The sequence below is a fragment of the Thunnus maccoyii genome, chromosome 13, assembly GCF_910596095.1.
Source record: "Thunnus maccoyii chromosome 13, fThuMac1.1, whole genome shotgun sequence".
Lineage (NCBI taxonomy): Eukaryota > Metazoa > Chordata > Actinopteri > Scombriformes > Scombridae > Thunnus > Thunnus maccoyii.
Genome location: NC_056545.1, coordinates 15,710,761 through 15,727,410, shown reverse-complemented (window position 1 = coordinate 15,727,410; position 16,650 = coordinate 15,710,761). Strand labels below are relative to the sequence as shown.

General features: G+C 40.5%; 2 protein-coding genes across 4 annotated transcripts in view; both read right to left on the bottom strand.

Moving 5' to 3' along the window:
- LOC121909795 (protein NipSnap homolog 2-like) overlaps positions 1–11,849 on the bottom strand; it is a 42,101-nt gene extending 30,252 nt beyond the window's left edge. For 2 of the 3 annotated variants that reach the window (XM_042430500.1, XM_042430501.1), the window contains exon 1: positions 7,552–7,637. Coding sequence is in view for 1 of the 3 variants with exons in the window: in XM_042430497.1 (XP_042286431.1) it covers positions 7,552–7,644; positions 11,669–11,702 (127 nt within the window). In the remaining 2 variants the exon portion in view is untranslated. Of the gene's footprint in view, positions 1–7,551; positions 7,645–11,668 lie in introns of those variants that run through there. The other variant, XM_042430497.1, reaches the window with a different exon arrangement.
- LOC121910527 (formin-like protein 5) lies at positions 11,774–15,652 on the bottom strand (the record flags this gene model as incomplete). Its single annotated transcript, XM_042431768.1, has 5 exons — positions 11,774–11,865; positions 12,193–12,548; positions 12,990–13,139; positions 15,017–15,132; positions 15,215–15,652. Coding segments are annotated over 4 exons (1,059 nt in total), but the record flags the coding sequence as incomplete, so codon positions are not given.
- Positions 15,653–16,650: the final 998 nt, after the last annotated feature.

The window sequence follows — 16,650 nt, the reverse complement described above, 5'->3', positions numbered from 1 at the left end:
TCCAGACTTTTGACTGGTACTGTACACCATTTGATTCTAGCCCCTCTCTCTACCCATGAATCTTGTCTCTCTACACTTCTGATTGTCAAAAAAATAATCTTTGAAAAATATTGGTGCTGGTCATTGCATTGAGTTGTACTTAGAAGAGAGGATGACTGCAAACTAAACTCCACCAATTTAACAGTATCACTTACTTTTCGACCACGTCAAGGTCTTGAGAAAGTATAAGACAGTTTTTCCTTGCTGAGCTGCAGTAGAAGGAAACATAGAGCAGGAACAGCAAATTAAAAGGACTGAAACTTTGACATGGCTACGTCGGGCTGCTGAAGCCTCATATTAGCATCAGCTGAACCTCAGAATGCATTTTTTGGCAGAACAAGGATTTTATGTATGTTCCCATCTCTTATATTTTAATCAATAAATTGCAATCTGTTTAGTGATTTTTGTCTATTAAGAAGCAAGCACTAAGGATTTACTGCGTGTCAATTTAGCTTTACTGTATACCACACTAGAAGATGCATTAAATGCACTGCAAAAGGCCCTAAAATCTATTTAGTATTTATAAAATCATAACTGAACTGGTGCCTTTATATGTGCAAACACACATCACTTAAGTGTGATGTGTTCTATGGATAAATGAGGGTTTACATTATGTGTGGCGTATTTATGTGTGTGTGTGTGTGTGTGTGTGCATGTGTGTCATGTCAGACGACGCCTGGCATGAAGTGAAGCATTGACCTCATCATTCCACTTACATTAGTCTGCCTAAAGAGAGTACAACGCAAAACATCTGACAGTGAGAGCGATATGCACACGTACACGCATACCATCATTCATTAAAACAAAGAAACTTGGCAGGAAGTCTCAGTTTCATGTCCTGATATCTGAAATCCTATCTCTGACATCACAGAGAAATTACGCTCTGATTTATGCTGAGTTCACAGACTCGCTGCAGAGCATGTGTGATTTTAACAATCACTTTGGTGGGCTAAAGTGTTCACAGTTGACACAAGAATCCCACTGATAATCCCTCTTACACACATATACACACACTCAGAAACAGCTCTGACCACTCAGGCCTGACCCCCTAACCCTCATAAGCTTCCTCCTGTATCCCTCATGTCTTTCAGTCTTTCTTCCCTCCTGGCTTTACATTGATGGATGATCCCCTCTGTATGTTACAGTACTGCAGTGTTTATGTAAGGCGCTGCTCTTGATCTGGTGTTGTTTCAACCCTCCTGGGAGGAGAAGCCTCTCCCCTCCGTGCCGTGGGTCGTTATGAGTCATGGGAAGGGGCCTGCTAGTAACGGGCGACATTGTACTGCATAAGTCTTCTGATGTCACACTCATCAGTTGCAATTTGTGATATAGAACGTGTTCCTGTGACTATGTGCCTTTGTGTATTTGTGTGAATATACATATACACTATACGTATATTCTCCTTTGTCTGCGTGTATCTGTGTGAAAGTAAGAGAAAACACTTTTGGGTACTCTAAGTGTTCCCATGCTATCATGATGTAATTCTGCCTCAATTACTTAATGAAGCCACTTCAAGTAAAAGCTTACTGTCTTCAGTTTAAATGATCTGCCACATGTGGGATCACTAATAACTGGGGCAAGCCCCCAATGTCTTTTTCTGTGTTTTCCCTGTTTTCTACCCAGTTTAGTCAGTGTCAATACACTTTTGTCGGTTCCGGTCATTGTTGACCTATATGTTGTCCTGGGGAAGGTGTAGACTACCATGCTCCTCTTCTGATACATATGCTAGTCTCCACCCTCAGACACCACAACAGCTAGCTGCTGCTACAGACTAATGCTATCTCCATAAGATGACCTACAGTGCTGAACAGACGTTCTGAAAACCATGACAAGGACATGATACCACGCAAGCTTCTCCAACAGCCACAAACTGAACCAGTACTCTGTAGTTGTGGACAAGTGCTGTACTGCTAGCTTGTGAGCCATAATTACGGCTCATACCTCTACCAATGCTTTGCAAATGCTGAAATATGCCAGTTCCAAACATACGATTTGATCCAAAAGTTATTTTTTCACATTTTACTGACTGAAACTGACATGGAAAAAAGCGTATGCACATCCAAAAAAACATTTCAACAGGTGCTGGACCAAACAAGAGACGTTGCACAGCAACAGTGAAAAAAAAAAAACATTGGGGAGCAAAGGACAGCGCATGAATCTGAAATAAGACATACTGTTAGTATGTATATTCAAATTCAGTCAATCATGCAACCTCATGTCACCACTGAAAACTGCATTAGGGCTGTCCAACCATGTTTTGTAAAATTGACAGGGTGGTTATGCCTGAATTGGAGATGAGCTCTCCAGGGCCAAATGTTTTTGCCTTTTTTTAATGTCATACTTATCAGTAGACCAGCTAAACTAAGAAAACGTTTGTGCTTGTCCAGTGACTGACCTTATCTCAGAGATGTATCCTGCTAACAGGCAGAGAATAGGGTGAAAAACATCTGACACACGATGACATTGGAGGACTTCAGTGTATATTAATCTGTACCAAAGTGATGTGCAGCAATAGCAGCCAGCATTTATTTCACAGACTACAGGACAAACTATCCGAGCATGTATCATAAGCAAATGGGTTGCAGGAATAGGCATTTTGTACCATAAACCAAATGATTACTTATTTCCATGGTGATTTTGTTTTTAAGGGGTGTGTGTTCGGGTGGGCTTGCCGTTAGATTTGGAGATGTAATTCTTTGGCACAGATCGGTAGTGAAAGTCGATCCTACCCAGACCTTTAGCCTGACATTCACCAGCACTCCGGCCCGTTTATCAAGTCAAACAAGTGCATGTCTGAGTGTGCATGTCTGTCTGTCTGGGTTACGCCTTTTCACGTCTCCCTCTCTCTCTCCTTCTCTGATTCTACCTCCCTTTTCCTCTATCGCTCACCCAGAGGGGTAAATTACCAGTTTGGAGGGGGTGAGCAGTCCTCCAGTCACACACGCCCATATATAGGCAGCAGACATTAGGTAAACGCAAGGTAGACGTTAGGTAAACTGAAACAGGCACTACTCAGTCAGCTACTTTATTTGTAACACCGATATGCTTCTCTAGCTGGCAGAGATGAAGGCTCATGGTACTGCAGGGTGTGTGGACGCGTGTGGGAAGTGGACGGCAGGTGGATGAGACTATGAATATATGAATCACACTATTTACAAGCGTTTGCACACTGGTGGGCGCATTAATTTGAGGAATAACACCTGAACTTTAGAAAAACAAACAAAAAACATTGGCAATAGAACATTTCTACGCCCATTTTTTTTCTTTCCAGACTGTTTTAAATATAAACCAGAGGGAAAGAAACTTGCAATTTATTATTTTCTCACTTTTCTTAATCAGAAAGTTTTTTGCTATCCTTCTCTTATAAAATCACTTTTGCTGTATCCTACATGTGTAACACCAACAACTAAATGCATCATGTCCAAAGTCTCTCAGTGCATTGAATAGCAGAGACTGAACATCTGTTTGCACTATGCAAATGTGAAATATTTTTTGTTCTTTGCTGTCTATGACTGTATGTGTATGTATGTGTGACTATATACTTTATATATATTTTTATGAATATGTTGGTCAGTAATTCACTTTCTTTATATAAATATTCCTATTCAAAGCCCAGAATCAGAAGAAGAGGGCGGGACACTGTCCTGAAATACAGAAACATTATGGAACAGCCTCCAACAACCAGCTGTTCATGAAATTTGAAAGTTAAAATATATTTTTGGTTTGTCATTGTTTCCAACATTGTGCTTTATTATATATAAAAGACTTTTATGGCTGTAATGACTTTGTCTTCGTCATTGCTTTGTTTTTTGTATGACATGTTTAACTTTGACAATATGAATGGCTGCCTGTTAGAAAGTCAGCTGCTATTTCCAAACGTGATGACACTCTCCCATCCTCCTCTCCATCATCAGATGGAGCTTTGGCGTATCCCAGCATGCATTTGAAAGGATGTAGGGATCACAGGATTATAAAGCTCACATTTACAGTTTCGCATGCCTTTAGGTTTTGGGCAGAGGCCCACATACACATTGGGATAACATGCAAAACAAAAACAAAAAGTCATAGCCCTCTCACTGTGAGCCAACCACTGTTGTACCCCAACACTGACCTGCTGAGTTGATGTTTCTCTCTGTGGTTACTCGTGCAGTCACTATGTGTCACCATGAAGGATGTAACTGTGGTGGAAACCTGTGTCCAAACTGTGAATAAACGTCTGATTTTCTCATTGTACAAACTCTGCAACATACTGGTTCATTTGATTACTCCCACTGTTGAAGGCTTTCAGTCTACAGTCAGTCAGTCAAAGGCATTAAACTGAGGGAAACCTTGAAACTGTTACTGGATGCATTCTGGAGGGAATTTCAGGTTCAATTTGTACAAATTATGGAAAAACAAATCCAACAGTGACATATGGCCCATCTATGCCTACTACCATACTTTATGGACAATCCTAATTTGAAATAACTCAGAGTTACATTCCTCCATTGTGACAAATTACCTTTTTATCCATATGTTCCATAATAGGATTATTTAAGTCTTAACTTCACACTCGCTTTAATGACCACAAGACTAAACAAGACTGGGCCAAAAAATAAAATATGGCTGGACCGTGTATGAAACACTAAGGGGCTTTTAATTTGTATGTTGCCTGGTTACCATCAGACATCGCAGAATTTTTAAGATGTTTGTTTTTATGTAAGTTTAAGTTTATTCATTTGTAAAGCACTTTTCATACAGTAGTTGTAACTCACTGCACCAGATTCTGGGTGTAGACTATATGGTGCTATTGTAAGAAGGGTGGAGTTAAGATTTAGCATTCATTAATGCTAAGTGTAAGTGTGTTTCATGTGTATAAATGTATTTGTTCTGTTGCTTTCATTTTATTTACTATGAACACAGAAGTGCTTTATTTTGGAAGGACACTAGACGCATGTAATGTGCAGACATTGACAGGAAGTTGCACTGATGGCGCACAGATCCTCTCTCCTCAAACAGGCGTTATTTGGATAAAGTGACCACATATTGGGAATCTAAATAGTTACTTTCTAAAAAAATATTAAAGCTTAATAAAATGACATATTAACAGTCCTACAGTGAAAATTACAACAGCTTAATCTCTGCCATTGCTGTCAGTTTGTGTGAAATGCATTCTGGGATACTTAGCTTCAGCAGCCTTCGGCTGACCAATGGTGTAACTTCGTCACTCAGTCAGTGAGTGACTCAGTGATGGACAGATGCGGTTATAGTTCTGGCCCCAAAAATACATACAGCTCTAAGCATATAGTATTAAGTATTAGTATTAGTATTTTTTCTTCGATCTTCTTACCACAGTATTATTTCACTGCATAACTATGCGGTTCCATCAAAGCTCAAAACAAAGCATACTAGGTCTGAAAACTGAGCAATAAAACTACACTTTCAGACCAATTATGGGTGCTCAGGTAGCCCTGCCCCTCTCTCTCTATCAGACATACGAATGTACATTCACAGCTAGGCAGTGCAAAGACACACTCATGCAGAAATATAAATATACAATACACTCCCTTTACTAATTGAACCGTTTTGGACAGAGCTCAGAGCCAAAGGTTTCTACATGATCACATCTTAGAAACATTTGCCACATTCCAGACTGGTGTAACTCACATGAGCCTCCGCTGCAGGTTCAGTCATTTGTGATAAATGATTTATCGTTTGATGCTAGGATCTCATGGCTGAGACATCACTTAGTGCACAAGACCAAAAACTGGAGCCGTGTTTGGTGGACCCAGGTGACCACGAGCCATGGGTCATAGGGCTTCAGGTGAACATGATTTATACAATAGTTTGATTTACTAAATAATTAATACTTGTGTCCTCCTCAGCAGAGGGTCTAATGTTCACTCATCAACTATGAAGTCACGTTCTCCTGCCAAAGGATGAGCACAGCACTGCCTTTAACATTATTCAAGTCTTTCTCCCATTCTCATTCCCAATGTGTTTAGGTGCAAATAGTTCATTTTCTTCATCTGTTTCTAGGCCCATTACCTCCAGACAAAGCAATCCTGCCAGACTCAGACATCGGCCCTCAGGAGCTGGGACAGGACCAGCCAGCCCAAACATGGAGAAAAACCCCACGATAGCACTGGTCGAAATAAAAACACTGATTGTTTTCAGGTATTGTGTCTCTATGGCAGCTGGGATTAGAGGAACTGGGACACCATGTGGTCAGCAAAAAACACAAGACTTTGTTGATAAAAAGTCCTCTTGTCCAGAGGTGACTCACTGGTAAGATGACATCTCTAATGACATCTTTTAAGATGATGTGACTCTATCTTTTTAAGACATTACATTGTGACCCTGTGTGATGTTATCTGACAGAAGATGTCACTGTAATGCTGAGAGGAAGGCACCTTTTTTTTATAGCTGCTATGTCTATAAAACAAACTAAAAATAATATTGATCCACCTCACACCTTTACATCTTTGCTTCTTTTGTCTATTTTTTGTCTGCTCCCTCCACTTTCCTGTATCTCCTACACTTTCTAGGAATCCTTCAGTGTTGTCTCCCCTCCCAAACATGTGTCTCTCTCATGCAGAGGATGCTATGATCTGATTTCAAGGTCACAGTGATTCACTTGTTTGAGGTCATCTTAAACTTAGCCAGTCTGTGAAGTGCGGGTTTATATTTAAGGGTCTCTTTCCATTGATGTAACTTTTTTTTCTCGTTCTTTCTTTCTTCAACAAGCTCTGATGTGTGGACACTTGCCAAACTACCTCAACCCCCCCTTTCACACACATTTCAGACAATAGGCTACAACTATAATGCGTGTCTCCCTATCAATCATTCATATATAGTTACGTCAGTCTCACAGTCTTTATGGTATCATTATAATTTCATTTTTGGTACCATGCTGAGGAGCATTTATGTAAGCAATGCATACATTTCATAAATGGATTCAAAATCTCATAATATATGTCTGCCTTATTGGATCAGTACAGTTACTGTTTTCCCTCGACTTAAACATAGCACTGTTTGGAAATCCATAAGAAACTTCTGGCACAGTTCCCTTTTTCTATTTGAGGTGTCTAGAGAAATAGAGAAGCAGGGTCCCCCAATTTTTTTTTACAACTCATAGACTCTCCTGTCTCTCATACATGCTCTCTCTCTCTCTCAGCCCCCCACCCAGCCTCCATACTCCCTCTGTTTTTTGGCAGCAGTGAACCAAATAAATGCAGCCCAACAGTCATTGGGGGGTTAGAACAACCCATTTGGTTTAATGAGGTGATCCAGTGTGTTTTCTCTCCCTCTCCCCCTTCCCCTGCCTATCTTACTCTGTGTGTCTCTTAGCCAATTACAAAGTGTCCTGTCTTGCATCCTGTCCCTTTTTTTTTTGCTCTCACTCATTTCTTCCCTCCTTCTTTCTAAAGGCCTTGTTGAGCCCTGATAGGCTTGCTGGGGATAAAACCTGGAGCTTGGGAGAGGAGAGGGACATTTGGGAGCAAGATGGCGAGAGGGACGGTGGCCACGTACCTGCAGGGAGTCCTTCTCCTAGCTCTGTGGAAACCTTCGCTGCAAGGAGGTGGGTCCCCTTTACTGCATGTGTGGTGTTCAGCAATGCAGCACCTGTGGATCAGGTGTCACATAAAATTTATATGACAGAATATGAACTCAGGTCCTGTTTTCCTTACTGATAGTTTAGTGTATTTTCTGTGAGATTTGTAAATTTGGGAGCTTTTGTGAGCTGTAGAAACTATGATGAGCAGGTTGTTTAGGACTCTATAAGAATGATGATGTGTGTGTTTTCACTTCTTTTGAGAAATTTCTCAAGAAATTTCATTTGTCTGAATTTTTCATTTGTCTTTCTTTTGTCTTTGACATTGTGAGGTAAAGACTAAAAATGTGTGAACTGATCTGATGTCTTCCCATCTGTACGCTCTGAACCAAAGGTCAAGCTCATTTTTAGTCTTGCTGTCAGAGTAGGAATGTGACAGTGGAGGATATTGGACTGAGCTTGTGTTAGAGATGCATTACTTTTCCTGTGTAAAAAAAAAAAAGTTTTAAAAACTTCTGCCAACTCCTCTCAGTGTGGAGTGATTTTTATTCTTAGTAATAAGTAAAACATGTCCAGTTGTTTGTCTGGATGATATTTGAAAGTACATCGGTGTGTAATGTGTTGACATGTTAAACAAGGGCATCAATCCACAGTAAAATAACATTGTTTGCTCTTTGTGAGACTTCATAGAGCCCAGGTGTATTTTTTTATCTCAGCTCTTCTTGAGGTATGAGGTCAAGACCAAAGGGTTATAATTAAGCTTTTAATAAGGTGCAGCACCTTATTAAAAGCTTTAACTAGCCTATAAGCATGTGCTGAAGACCTCCAGATCTCGTCTCATTGTCAACTCAGACTGATGAGTTGGCTGATGTGAGATTCCCTTCATCCTCTTCCTTGTCTTGTTAGAGGAGAGCATGGGTGGTTTAAAAAGCAGTTCCAGGCTGTTGTATAATTTTAATTCATACAAGGCAAGACTGAAACACACACACACACACACACAATAAAGAGCGAGGATAAATATCACTGGTTGTTTGGATTCTGGGTTTTGGTTTTACTGAAGTGGACTGAATGAGTATTTTGTACTTCAAGGTCTATATTTTTGAATATTCACCTTGAATCATAGGTAGGCTGAAAACGTCTTAGCACAGAATATTCATGATAACAACACTGGACCAGGTGTGATGAAGATAATTAGATTTTAGATGCAGAGCTCAACAATAACATCTGAGTATCTGACTGTGCATCATAGTGCTTTAAGCCTCAGATCAACAGAGGCAAACTTTGACATCATAACAGTAATCAGTCAGTTAAATGCATATTGTTACCTGTTTTATTGTTACATGAACAAAGGTCTCCAGCCAGACTTGAACAGGAGACGTTGCTATTAGCTATTAGTTAGTGCATTCAACCCCTGGCCAAAAGGACATATATCGCAACCTTTTCTTCATAACACTTGCTTTAAACATATTTTGAAATCAACATGCAGCTGGAACCAGGGCTGGGTATCAGTACTTGATACCTTTAAGGTATCGACCGAAATAACCCAGTACCAAGTAGTATCGAAACTTCTCCAGTCAAATGATACCTGCATTTGATCCTTCTTATAGCCAGATCTAGAAAAAATTGACTATTTGTATGGTTTTGCTTGCAGCCAATCACCGCAAGGGTTCTTCGATTTAATGTGATGTGTGATTGGCCCCATACAACGGCAGCTACAACCCATACAGTCTGTGGTGGTGCAGTTGAGCGCAGTGTATTTGATGGAGTTGGCAGTTCAGCATAAAGAGATGCCACAAAAATAAATATTTTAATAATTTGAACACTTTTAAAATGTATTCATGTAAAAATAATTTGTATGGGGAGGAATGGTGGCATTTTACGCAACTGAATACTTCAATTCACATGATCGAATGAAGTAGAAAGAAAAAGGTATCAAATGAAGTACTCTATTGGTATTGGAATCACTTTAAGGGTATTAAACTGGTATTGGTACTGGTATCGTAATTGTTTAAACAATACCCAGTCCTAGCTGGAACATAACAGGAGGTGAACCAAACAATAGTTTTAGGTGAACAAGACTAAGAGCCTACAGACAACCAAACTGTCAGATAAATAAGCTTAAGTATTGAATACATTTAAATTTTGACCTGATGATCGCTCTAGATGAAAAGTCAAGGGGACATTAAATGTCACAAAAACAATAAATGTCGGCACTAAATTGCATGGTAAGCCATCCAACAGTTGTTGAGACGATTCAATCTAAAATTTCACAAATGTCAACCTGCTAATGGCGCTAGAGGGAGTCAGAGGATCACCAAAGTCATTAGGATTTTTACCAATCTGTTTTTTTGGTTTTTGAGATATTTTTAACCGGATAAGTGAAAATTTTGAACTGCTGGTGGCTCTAGAGGAAAAGTAATGGGATCACCAAAGTGATTATATATATTTCCTTATATACTATGTTTATATCATTGCACAATCGATAATTACTATTTTTAATCTATTTCACTACTCACATTTTATTATATATTACGTATATAATTACTGCACAATGTATAATAACCTTTTCTATTGTACTATTTAACTTCATTCTCCAGAGACCATTAATGTCCATACAAAACTTCACAAAGTCCATCCAAAAGAGTTTAGATATTTCAGTCTGGACCAAAGTAAGACCAACATTGTGAGCACCATAATAGAATGAGACAAACGTTACTAATTCAGTAATGAGAAATTAATGTCACAGTTAGAAAAACAATCATTTCCAAACAGTAAAGCCTGGACAATCTCTACATGTAAATTAAAAAAACTAATCTTTTTTTAATTCACTGGCAAGCCCAACTGCTGTAGTTTAACACATCTGTAATGAATATGAGCGCATAGTTTTATCTGTACTATCTTTCGTTTCAATAAAGATGCCATCATAAACTACAAAAGATTTTAGGGGAGGAGTTTCTGCCCTGCAGTATCCAACAGGCAGAGTTGAATGACTTAACAGTTAAATTATTTACAGCGTGTTGTTAATGTGCTGTACATGGCATTACTGTGAGATCAGTAATTTCCATTCTTTAGGAATCCCTACAGACTTCTTCTTTTCACATCTGGACTGTGGGATCTTAAAAAGCCTTTCCTTTTATAGTAGTTCGCTCACTGTGTTTCTATTTCTGGCTATCGTGATTTGTGAAACATAACATAGGTGCAGAAAAGTGTGAGAATTATGACCAAAGAAGCATGCCTTTTGGATGAAGGGATGTTTGTTATCAGCTGCAGAGAGACTCAGACAGAGAGCGCAGGGTTGATAATCATTAAACACAAACATACATATACTCACACTGAACATAAGGAACTCCTTTTCTTTCTGCTTGTGTGGCATCTGATCCACTCTTTTTGAAATCAAATTTAATGCTTTTTAAGACCTTTTAAAGCTTTCTGCAGCAAAACAAATGCACATTAGGGCTGAACTTTGTTTGAAATCAATTTGACAATATTAACAGGTATATTTTTTCTGGATATTTTTGTATCTCCATATAACAATCATATGTAAAATCACATTGAATGAACTGCATGAACTGTGTTCCACTGTTCCGCTTTGCATTAGTTAATCCTGTTACCTTTTCTAAGAGCAGGTAGTGGCCTGCGGAGAACCAATCGAAAATTATCACAAAAAGAAAGAGCTGGACTGGACTGAGTCGTGACTGAAGATCAAACCATATTTAAATAAGTGAATCCTGTGGGGAAATATATTTCTCATCCAACTAGGTATCATACCATAATTATAAATTAGACTTTTGAGACCTTAAATTCTCAAAGTCTAATTTAATACTTTTTGAGGATATGCAGGAACCCTGTACATGTAATCCTTGTTATTTCGACGAATTAAATGGTTTTATTAAGAGCTGGCAAAGAGGAGAAGATTAAGCCTCATTAGCCTTGACTGATGATTCATAAATTCTAAAAATTCTGTCACCTGTTAGGTGTCCAGAACAATGAAAATATTGTTAACCATTAGACCGGTGTGTGTACTGTATATACAGTTGTCATTTTTATAATTATATTTAAATATAATCTGTTTCTGTGTATCAGGTATAAGCATACCTGCTGGTGCTGCAGGAGCAGCTGGAGCCGGCATAGGAGCCGGTGCAGGTCCTGGAACTGGATTCGGGCCAGGTGGAATTGGTACAGGATTTGGCCCTGGAGGAGCTGGGACTGGATTTCAGCCTGGTGGAGGAGCTGGAGCTGGTCTAGGAGGCTTTGGACCAGGTGCTGGTGGAGGTGGATGCCGCTCGTGTTTTCTGTTCAATTTTATAAACACTGTTTATGACGTGCTTGTGAAAACTGATACTTGAACATTTAGGATTGTGTCATCGCTTCTACAATCGCCATATTTTACATTTTTAAAATGTTGTTTTAATTACATCAATTACTGGAGGAGTTCCAAGTTATGAGCCAGGAAAGGAGTTTTTTTATGTCTCACAAATAATGAATCCCAGATGTTAATTTCAACTACAAGAAACAAATCTGGCTGTAAATGTGTTTATGATGTGTCGCTGCTCTCTAAACTACATGTGTTTGTGTGTGTTTTCAACTTTCATGTCCAAACTGTTCTGATCACTGTATACCTCAGGTGGCTATGGTGGTCAAGGACCAGGGGGTGTTGGCCCTGGAGGATTCGGACCTGGAGGTGCTGGACCAGGGGGTGTCGGCCCCGGAGGATTCGGACCTGGAGGTGTTGGACCAGGGGGTGTCGGCCCTGGAGGATTCGGACCTGGAGGTGTTGGACCAGGGGGTGTAGGACCAGGAGGAGTCGGACCTGGAGGAGTCGGACCTGGAGGAATCAGACCAGGAGGAGTTGGACCAGGAGGTGTAGGACCAGGGGGAGTCGTACCTGGAGGAGTCGGACCTGGAGGTGTCGGACCTGGAGGTGTCAGACCAGGAGGAGTTGGACCTGGAGGAATCGTACCTGGAGGTGTTGGGGCTGGTAAGACAAATATGACTGGTTGACAACTTGATTATTCATCCATCATCTGTAGAGCAACGTCTATCAAGGTTTCCATTGTGCAACTGTTAATTGAATTGTTTGTAGTAATGTAATTATTTTTTTCCTACAGGTGTGAAGCCTCCTAAAACAGGTAAGACTTTCAGTCCCAGCTGTACTGATTCAAGATGGTGTTTTGTTGAATTCTCAAGCAGCAAATTTTGCTCTGTCTTTGATGAGGACAAAAAGAAGCTTCTCAAATTATGAAGGCAGTTTTATGGTCAAATGTCATGAGAAGTCATCTGAAATTAGAAGTTTTCTAAATATACAGTCTCATCATCCATCAGTGGAAATCCAATCAGATAGAATCAAGATTGGTTCAAATCATTTAAAAGTTGGTATTTTGTTTGTCTCTAGGAGTTGGCTACGGTGGTCGTGTACCTGGAGGGTTTGGACCAGGACAGGGAACTGGTGGCGTAGGAGGAGGACTGGGACCAGGTGGTTTTGGACCAGGTGGTGTCGGTCCTGGAGGCTATGGAACTGGGCCTGGAGGAGTTACTCCTGGTGGTTTTGGACCAGGACGTATTGGTCCTGGTGGTCAAGGTACAGATATGAATCCTTTTTCTGTCTCATAAACATAAATGATAAATATTACACTTTCCATTTGTGAAAGGATTCAGCAATAATGTTTTGTCTTACTTGTGCACAAGAGATGGTGCAAAACCTGGAAAGTCAAGACGGTCAAATATTTGAAATACAATATAAACATTACTCTTATCAGGCACACACTTTTTCCCAGCCTTATCACTCATGAGCAAGGTAACAAACACATACTACCAAATGTACACAACCATCATTTGAAGATACTTGTGTATCAAAGTCTAATTAAAGAATCTAGTAAGCTCATTACCTACAAACAGATTGCCTGCTATGTTAACTTGCATCATGTGACCTTCACAATAAGTGGAAGTTCCCTGCTCCGCACACATGAATCAGCGGTCAGCCCCTGTACTGTAAATATTGTTCCTCTGGTCAATTCAATGCAGCAGGATAAGTATTGCATACATTTACCATTATTTCATTTCCTCATTACCTCAAGGTTATAAGCTATTGTTGAGGGGCCACCCACCCTCATGCACACACACATGCATACATGCAGTGATAAAGGCTAATGCATTAGGCATGGCAGGTCCCTGATAAAGAACGGAAGTCATCACGTCAGTCAGAAAGACTGATTTGCTTTGGAATTTCAGGCCTCTCTGTTTTTCATCCTCCAAACATGCGAGTTGCCTATGCCGGATGAGGAATGTTGGTGATAATATCCAAACGATTCTTAGAGGTTAAGCCTCAGCTTTGTGGAGCCTTTTGAATTCCACCGATTATGCAGGTGGGTAGAAAATGGGTCAGTGTAAGCACAGGAAACAGACTCCTATGTCACACTTTCCAGTTTACCAAGAGTCTGGCCATCTCAGCCTAACACATTTTATCAACACTATACAATAATGCCCACAAAGTGTTTGTGTTTCCCAGCTCCACCCTGAAGAATAAGACGCAAACATCCTAGTTCACCTGAACAGGCAATGGGAGACATACATTGCAAACTGTTGCATGAGCACAGTGACCTGGAGCTGCTTACAAACAGAATACATGTCAGGCAAAAATAGAAACAAAATACATTTATTTAAGCAGATGTGCAAATTTGAGGAGCTAGAGGGAAGACTGACCTAGTTTAAAATGTCATATTTAAATATGAAGCATCACGTGTACCAGCTGTTTTATAAGAGAGTGAGAGAAGTAAATTCATAGATTTATGTGGCAACAGTTTTTATGAGAAAGAACGAGCTGTCTTGGTCTCTCAGTGTTTTGTCCTCAGTCATCTCTCTACACAGGCTTACAGCCAGACCCTCCTAGAGTTTTAAAGCCTATTCAAATAAATTTTCAAAACCTTCCCGGAGAGCAAGATAATCCTTGTGAGGTTTCTCTTGGGCAGCCATCATTGATGTATAACATTACAAAAGGGTGGAGTCGCAAAGGGACAGACTGAATTCATTAATGCATGATGTAGTGTATTGTGGTCAATAGTGTCACTAACAGCAGTATAAGGAGAACCAAAGTGCTATTTCTCTTTCATCTGCTCATTAGGGGCAGGGGGTTTTGGTGGAGGAGCACTTGGAACAGGAGGCCTCGGGACTGGCAGAGGTCAGGGAGCTGGAGGGTTGGGAACTGGTGGCCAAGTACCTGGAACAGGATATGTACCTGGAGGTGACTGGTTTTCATTTGTCTACATATGTTTCTCAACATTATTAATACTTTGTATGTTCTTTTTCTTCTTATAAGTGACAAGTGCATGAATGAATTAATCTCTGTGATGCCCAGAAACTACTCGATACAAATGTTCATTCCACACAATATGATTATTCTCTTTTCCTTAAGTGATCACCTATCTTACATTTTTACGTATCGCTTACCTTGAAAGATATACAATATGGGCATTAAACAAAGCTCTGTCCTGACCCAGGTGGCTATGGAGGCTACGGACCTGGTGGTGTTGGTCAGTACCCAGGTGGAACTGGTCCCAAACCTCCTAAGACAGGTAACTGATGTTCAGTAGTGTACACTACACTGTTTTAAACATTGACATGTGACTGAATTTTGTATTTTCTGACCTTAGGTGGAGCTGGAACATCACTTGGAGGAACAGGGTATGGGCCTGGTGGGGCAGGATTTGGGCCTGGTGGAGCAGGATTTGGGCCTGGTGGTGCAGGGGTTGGGCCTGGTGGAACGGGATTTGGGCCTGGTGGTGCAGGGGTTGGGCCTGGTGGAACGGGATTTGGGCCTGGTGGTGCAGGAGTTAGGCCTGGTGGTGCTGGAGTTGGGCCTGGTGGAACGGGATTTGGGCCTGGTGGCGCAGGTGTTGGGCCTGGTGGAACAGGATTTGGGCCTGGTGGTGCAGGGGTTGGCCCTGGTGGCACAGGATTTGGGCCTGGTGGTGCAGGAGTTGGGCCTGGTGGAACGGGTTTTGGGCCTGGTGGTGCAGGAGTTGGGCCTGGAGGTGCTGGACCTGGAGGAGTCGGCCCTGGTGGAGCTGTAGTACCAGGAGGAGGTCAATAATAACATTTACATCATACTATATACACAAATTTATGAGGAAAAAATGTATGTACCAAAATGCATTCTTAAGTGTCCACTAAAGTGTTGTTAACTTTAATGTTTCAAGTTATATAAAATTTTGGAAATATCTACTTGGTAGATAAAATACATTGTTTTGTTATTTCAGCTCTAAATGTTACGTTTTGTCTACAATAATGACTTTTTACTTCCTTCCTGTTTCAGTTCCAATGCTGCCACAGACTGGTACTACTGGGGGAGGACCTGGAGGGAAGACCAGTAAAGCATCAAAACAAGTTCCAGGTAAAATAAAAAAAAGACAACCCACTTGTTACTTAAGGATCTTCAACATCAGTTCAGTTCAGAGTTTATGATTAACCAGAAACACTGAATTTTCTGGGCATCGTTGTTGAGGTTTCAATTTGGTATGCTGTCACACAGGAGTTGGGGTGCCTGGACTCTATCAAGGTGGATTTGTACCAGGCCAAGGTATGCCGTAGCACAAGAGCTATATAAAAAAATATAATAAACAATACAATAATATGTGTTATTATTGTGGGGGATTCAGTGTGTTTACAGAAGGAGGTCTACCAGTTGTATGAATTTTCTGTCTTCTAATCTCCCCTGGCTCCGCAGGTTTTGGAGGCCGTGGTGTTCTTCCTGGAGTAGCCACAGGATCTGGACTTGGGCCTCAGACTGGTGTGTTAATACGCTCCATAATGAATCTTAGAACATCACATCTTGGTACAGCACACATACCTAAAAATAAAAGCTATTGCCTTATTCCTCACAGGGGCTGGAGTACTTGGGCAGGGCGGTGCTGGGCAAGGAGCAGGCAGTAAGTGTCACAAAGACTTGAACTGACTACATTATAAGCTTATCTTTTTAATATATCACCTGATCATTAATATTAAACGATTCATTTAGAAATAATAAATGTCCATCCCCAATGTAGTACATCACAGTATGAGCATGTCTGAAGTGTATCTCTCAC